Source organism: Gekko japonicus, unplaced genomic scaffold, assembly GCF_001447785.1.
Source record: "Gekko japonicus isolate JY-2015 unplaced genomic scaffold, Gekko_japonicus_V1.1 scaffold1406, whole genome shotgun sequence".
Classification (NCBI taxonomy): Eukaryota; Metazoa; Chordata; class Lepidosauria; order Squamata; family Gekkonidae; genus Gekko; species Gekko japonicus.
In genome coordinates this window covers 394,014-400,933 of record NW_015160254.1, presented here as the reverse complement: position 1 = coordinate 400,933, position 6,920 = coordinate 394,014, and the positions used below count along the sequence as shown (strand labels likewise).

General features: G+C 42.8%; 1 protein-coding gene across 1 annotated transcript in view; it reads right to left on the bottom strand.

Moving 5' to 3' along the window:
- Positions 1 to 6,920, bottom strand: part of LOC107113117 (vesicle-trafficking protein SEC22b-like) — a 12,654-nt gene that overhangs the window by 4,685 nt on the left and 1,049 nt on the right. Inside the window, exons 2-3 of the mRNA XM_015414387.1 lie at positions 6,754 to 6,897; positions 4,021 to 4,181 (exon numbers count right to left, since the gene is read on the bottom strand). Of these exons, the coding sequence (XP_015269873.1) occupies positions 4,021 to 4,181; positions 6,754 to 6,897 (305 nt within the window). The remainder of the gene's footprint in view (positions 1 to 4,020; positions 4,182 to 6,753; positions 6,898 to 6,920) is intronic.

Genomic DNA, 6,920 nt, shown 5'->3' with positions numbered 1-6,920 from the left:
CTCCGTGTCTATTACTGGTAGCTACTGGGAAAGGTTCTCTGTATGCATCGGTGTTTGCTCCCTAGAGATCTGAAAGCTGAGTGTATAGGAAAAAGTAAAAGTAAAGTTTAAGTGAAGAAAAGTTAAAGGAAAGTCTGAGTGTCATAACAAACTGGAGTGAAACAGTGAACATATATGGTATTGAGATAAACAAGAGTTACAAAGTTACATGAAAAGATCCCTGACAGTGAGGGAGAAGATTGTGTGTGATACCAAAGCAATTGTTCATCATTTACACATTACTAGTTACATTGTATCACCCTCTTATTTGGTATTTATTTCAATAAATCCTCTTTTATTTGGTATTTGGTATTTATTTCAATAAATCCTCCAAGTTTATACCAGCTCTGAATGAAATACTTCCCAGGACCACATAGTTCCTCGTAAGCCTTAAACTCGGTCTACCAAACTAGTAAGAGCAAAAGTAAAAGCATAAAGGTTTGGAAATCCTTAAAATTTCCTGGTGGCAGCAGAATCTACCCTGTTAAACAAAATAAAGAGAACTTTTAAAGGGAAACTAGTCCTCCCCAATAAGGAGGACGTCACACACCCCATGACATGTTTATGGTCTACCAAGTTTAAAGCAACCTCCGCACTGAGACTGTATCTGCTGTATGGCCCACACAAACTTTTTTCTTGCAAGTGCTCCCCGGGTATTAGCTGAGCTTCCTAGTAAGTAACTATATTCCTTTTAACATATTTATTATGCAACTTTAAATTAATTTTTGTTAATTATTTCTTCTTATTTGTTTGTATTATTGTTGTTATATAAAATAAATAAAAATTAAGTATTAAATAAATGCCCTCTTGCTTTCCTGCCCTTCCTTATTAGGCAGGAAAGGAATGCTTGCCTCTTAGGCACCAGCCTCTCCGTAGCGCGTGCCTGGCATGCTCGCACCACCTTCATGCTGGGAAAAGGCTTCTTAGGCAGAGAGCCTATGTTGGGGGGAGGGGGGGAGATGATGACTGTGTGTGCTTGATGATTACCCACCTCGGGTCCCAGGAGGCTTAGGAGAATAATGTGGGCATGTAAATACTGTACCTAAATAAACACACAAGCATCGTGTTGCCTTGACGCAGAGGAAGAAAGCACAGCCCATCCATCCCGCTCAAGGACAGCGCCTTGCTGCCACTGTGTGCAGTCCTGCTTGTTAGCCAAATTGCCTTAATTTCTTAATTAATATGGGGTAAGTTATGATTATTAATTGGCAATAGGCAAATTAGGGAGCAAACATCAATTTCTGCCGGTTCAGGACACGTTCCTTATATCCAATTCTCCCCTCCCTTTCTTCCATTGGAACGGTTCACTCAGCGAGGACAGGTAACTATTGCCCAAACAACAAATACACTGCTAATGCGAATGTGCTTATTATCTCTCTTTATTTCCTAGAATCTGTATAAAAGTGTGTGCCTTTGTGTATTGTTTGAATGATAAGTCTCCTTCAGTAAAAGACATCATTTTATACTGAATCCAGTCTGCGTGTCTATTACTGGTAGCTACTGGGAAAGGTTCTCTGTATGCATCGGTGTTTGCTCCCTAATTTGCCTATTGCCAATGAATAATCATAACTTCCCCCATATTAATTAAGAAATTAAGTCAATTTGGCTAACATGCTCCCCCTTAGGTGCCTTCCTTCTTTCTCAAACCTGAACTTTCATGGACATGGCACAGCCCAACTTGCTTTCACACTGTTTCTAAGGATGTTCTGAGGAAGGAGGTGGCGGCTACTTCCTCTCTGGAGGACACAGCCTTGCCAACCTCTAGTGACAGTCACAAGTAAAAAGCACAAGGATAAAGGCAGACCAAGTTGCTCCTCCACTGAGGGTCCAGTGACAGGGACAGACAGAGCTGGCAAGATCCCCCCCCCCGGTTTCCCCTGGCACAGGTGACACACAGCTTTGACCTGACTCCCCTCCCAATTCATCATTTTTTCAAGTGCCTGAAAAAACTGTGGCCCTCAGACTGTGTCTCAAATGACTGTGGGAAAGTAAAAGAGAATGGTCCAGATGGAACCTTTCAGTCAGCCATCTCCGCCCTATAGCACAATGGACTTCAGACCTGTCCAAAGTTTAATTCCACATTCTGAAGCTTACTTCCACATTCTGATCAGGCCTCTCCATTGCTGTTTTCTGTGGGTTGCCTATGTAGACAGCTATCAGCAGCGCAGAACACTGGCCTCTTGGTGTATGTTTACCAAGGTATTGGTGGTTCTTATTGCTCGTCTCAACTAACACAGCACAGGTTACCTTCCCCTATCTGAACCCTCTTTTCCTTTGCCTGTTCTTCAGGACAGACTAAAAAAAGCATGAGTGGTAATCTCTTCAGAAGAGCAATCTGAAACCCTCCTTATCTCCTCTCCATCTTGTAGCAGCCAATGATATCACGTTGGAAATATTTTTCATTCCCAGGAATGCTGCAAGAAGAACCAGTCCCTGGTATACAGCACAGGCCTGAATGTTTAGAGGATCTAATGATATTGGCACAACTGCTGGGTATGTCAATCTTTTAGACAGCTGCTGGGTATGTTAATCTTTTACCAAGATTTCACCAAGTTATACAGGGGCAGGATTAAGATATGGATATCGGCAAACCACCCTTGGTTTTGTGTGTGTGTGTCTCTTTAAAAGTTTGGTTGCATGGCTGTGGTAGATAGACTAGAGTGGTTGAGAGAGGCAAGTGTGGTATGATTGGTGGTTGAAAGAGAGGGGGAGGGGTTTTGGAAGTGAATCTGGGTGGATGAGTATGTGAGTCAGTCAGGAGTTTCAGTTACAAGTTGACAGTTGATGTAGACAAGCAGTTCTGTGTTGAAGCAGTTAGAAGCGGACAGCTGAGGTTGTTCAGTGAGAAAGAGATCTGAAAGCTGAGTGTATAGGAAAAAGTAAAAGTAAAGTTTAAGTGAAGAAAAGTTAAAGGAAAGTCTGAGTGTCATAACAAACTGGAGTGAAACAGTGAACATATATGGTATTGAGATAAACAAGAGTTACAAAGTTACATGAAAAGATCCCTGACAGTGAGGGAGAAGATTGTGTGTGATACCAAAGCAATTGTTCATCATTTACACATTACTAGTTACATTGTATCACCCTCTTATTTGGTATTTATTTCAATAAATCCTCTTTTATTTGGTATTTGGTATTTATTTCAATAAATCCTCCAAGTTTATACCAGCTCTGAATGAAATACTTCCCAGGACCACATAGTTCCTCGTAAGCCTTAAACTCGGTCTACCAAACTAGTAAGAGCAAAAGTAAAAGCATAAAGGTTTGGAAATCCTTAAAATTTCCTGGTGGCAGCAGAATCTACCCTGTTAAACAAAATAAAGAGAACTTTTAAAGGGAAACTAGTCCTCCCCAATAAGGAGGACGTCACACACCCCATGACATGTTTATGGTCTACCAAGTTTAAAGCAACCTCCGCACTGAGACTGTATCTGCTGTATGGCCCACACAAACTTTTTTCTTGCAAGTGCTCCCCGGGTATTAGCTGAGCTTCCTAGTAAGTAACTATATTCCTTTTAACATATTTATTATGCAACTTTAAATGCTCTTTTTTGCTATTTCATTGTATATATATCTGTTATATACAAATTTCATCAATTCATAAGCTCAAAGTGCAATCTCTGATTGCAAAGCTTCAAAGTATAACCAGTCAACAACCCCGATTACAAAACTTCAAAGCATAATCCAACAATTCCTCAATATACAATATCCTGTGGACCAAACTAAATGCAAGGCCACTTCAGAGACACCTCTTTACAAATACTGCCGAGCTAAACACCCATTTCAGTGTCAGGAAATGCTCGATGTGATTGATAGACAAACTGCAAAAGCTGCAGATTCATCTGTCTCCATTTCTTTGAGGCAGATGTAAAACAATGCTAAGCAAGGGCCATGACTTCTGAGAGGGAAAAGTGGGGCAGGCCAGGAAGAATGGACAGCAAAGCAGCATTTATCGGTCAGTCTCAAAGGAAAGAATCTCACCGAATTCAATGAAAGAGTAGGGTCTCGACACTGTGGGCACCTTCTTTCCATGTTGTTCATCAAATTCTGAGTGCAAATCCTCCAGGTAAGCAAAGGCCAGCTTTTTGGGGAAGGCAGCTTCACACAGAACCAGATAACATACGCCTTTCTCAATGACATAACTGCAGGAAAAGAAAGATTAAGCTAATATTGGTCTTTACACAGATGATTCCAAATAGTGCCCTCTAAATATTCCTTGAAGAAATAGAACAGCCTTTCTTTCCAACAGCCAGCATTCCATAGCAATACCACGCATTGTTTGAGAAGCTCCATTATGATTCATGCGTGGTGGTGGAAAGTGCTGCTGAGTCACAGCCGACTTAAGGTGACCCCGAAGGATTTTTTTTCTTTTTGCATTTTGTGTGTGCGCCCATGCCTGGAAGTCATGGGGACTCCTCGTGGGGCACGGAGGACGTTAAGGGAAGTGGCTTGATAGCCTGGCTGTGCCTTCCAGCCCTGGTATTCTTTGGAGGTTTCCCATCCAACTACTGCTTAGCTTCCGAGATCTGACTTGCTTGAACTATCCAGGTCAGGGCACCCCATAGGGGCTTTCAAGGCAAGGGACGTTCAGAAGTGGCCGTCATTGACTGCCTCTGTATATCAGCCCTGGTCTTCCTTGGTGGTTTCTCATCCAAATATTAACCAGGGGATGAGATTGGGCTAGCTTGGGCCATCCAGGTCAGGGTGGGTGGTGCGTATGTCCATACAACTTTACTTCTTCATTGATTATTCTCAGGGCTATTTTTGGGCAGGAACGCACAGGAACGGAGTTCCGTCTGGCTCCCAAAGTTGGCCACGCCCAGCAGGAACTCATTAGCATAATAGGCCACACCCAACAGCAGAAACCCATTAGGATTGGCTACAGTAGGGGTGTGTGGCCTAACATGCAAAGGAGTTCCTGCTACAAAAAAGGCCCTGGGTTTTGACAACAAACAAGGTAAATAGAATAGCAAGCAAAAGGTGGGTGTGGCTGGATGAGCACACTTCTGGTAACATGGGGGTGCGGCCTAATGAGCTGTGCTGTCAGAGGTGTGGCCCAATATGCTAATGTGTTCCTGCTGTTGGGTGTGGCCTATTATGCTAATGAGTTCCTGCTGGGCTTTTTCTACAAAAAGAGCCCTGATTATTCTACTTATCCTTATACTCTCTTCCTAAATGCTTCTTTAAAGATCAACTTATGTGAAGTGTTTTAGGCTGGATCTAATTGGTTATTAACAAAAATCTGCCACTTGAATTTAGTTAGGGTAACACAAAATAATCAGTCCATTCTTTTTCCTAGGGTACCGATGTCTGCCGAACTGCCATAACCTCACTATCTGCCTAAGATCCAGAGGCAACCATGTTCTTGTTAACCATAGCAAGAAGAGGTGGTTAAACTAGTTATGAGAACTGTTAATGCATACCAGGGCATCACCGTAGCTTCAAATTCTAGCTGTATCATCGCCACGTCTACCTGCCAGTGAGATCCTGTAATACCTTCCCAAGCTTACTCTTCACCTGAGAAAGTGGGTGGGCTCCATAGGGACTTTTGTTATTATAGTTCCTTCTTAGATAAACATCAAGTTAATTCTTCATAAAGTAATACTGACAACTGCCCAATGCAATAAATGGACATACAGGATTAAGACTCAGGAATCTGATGTTCCAGATAAAGTGAACAATGGAACCTTGGCTCAATACCAGCAAAGAAAGAAAAAATGAAATACACAAACACAATGTTCTTCCTCAAAATTCCCATGGAAGCAACAGCACCACACAGCACCTTTCCCAGAGTCTGAGGGGGTCAACTGTCAAAGCTGGATAAATAAGAAATGATTCCTGCCAGGCCCAAGATCCTCAAACAGTCTGCACTGGCATGAATCCTGAATGGAAGAAATGTGGACTAGATACGCCTGCTACCCTTTTGACTGAGCTGAAGCTCTGAAGAGAAAAGGGAACATTTTAGTTCAGGGTTCTGAACCTGACAGAACTTAAGTGTGTGGCTGAACACTGTGGGTCACGAAGTCTATTTTGCTTTGGGAAAGCCCTGCTGCCTTACAAAGACAGAATTCTAAATTATGGAAAACACAGAAGTTCACATTTCTTATTTCATAGGTGCCAACTGTGTGCTTGAACTTACACATTACCTATTAAATACCATTCCCAACTTTCATATTGGATGAAAAAACTACACATAAAGAGTCCCCCCCAAAAGTGATCAAGGTAGGGAAAACTGAAATTTATGCAAGATAATCAAACATCTTACAGTATTTCCTTAAAGTATCTCCCTGATGCCCACTCTCCCATTTCCACCACCCCATTATTCATTCGCACTGGGACAGCATACAAGGGACAAAATGCACAGCCTCAGCCATCTGGCCATAAAGGACTGGCTGACCAGATTAAGAGCCCTGGATGGGCCGTATTTTTGACACTCCTGCTTTAAGCTGTCTGCTGCATTCCACTTCCATTAAAGTATCTCCTAAATCAGGTGTATCTTCTAAACCATTAGGGCTTCCGTGGGGTATAATGCCACAGAGTCCACCTTCCAACATGGTTGTGGATTAACTGGGGGAAGTCGGTTTTTAGGAGAAATGGACAGAGGCAGGGTACAGTTTGGTCCTTTCATTGTCCTTGCCGATGCCTTCCATACAATGAAAGTATCTCCTAAACTATTAAGATTCCCTCTCCGCCCGCTTCCCATGCCCCGCTTACTGGAAAGCCATGGCTCCTGCTTCCAAGGTGCACCTGGTAGGGGACTGCTCATTTAGCTTCCGGAACAACTGCTTGGCTTGGCTCTGGTACTGCTGCAAGTCACGGCCTGACTGGAGAAGAACACAACAACCCCTTAGCGACTTTCTACATGGGGGGTGGGAGGGTGG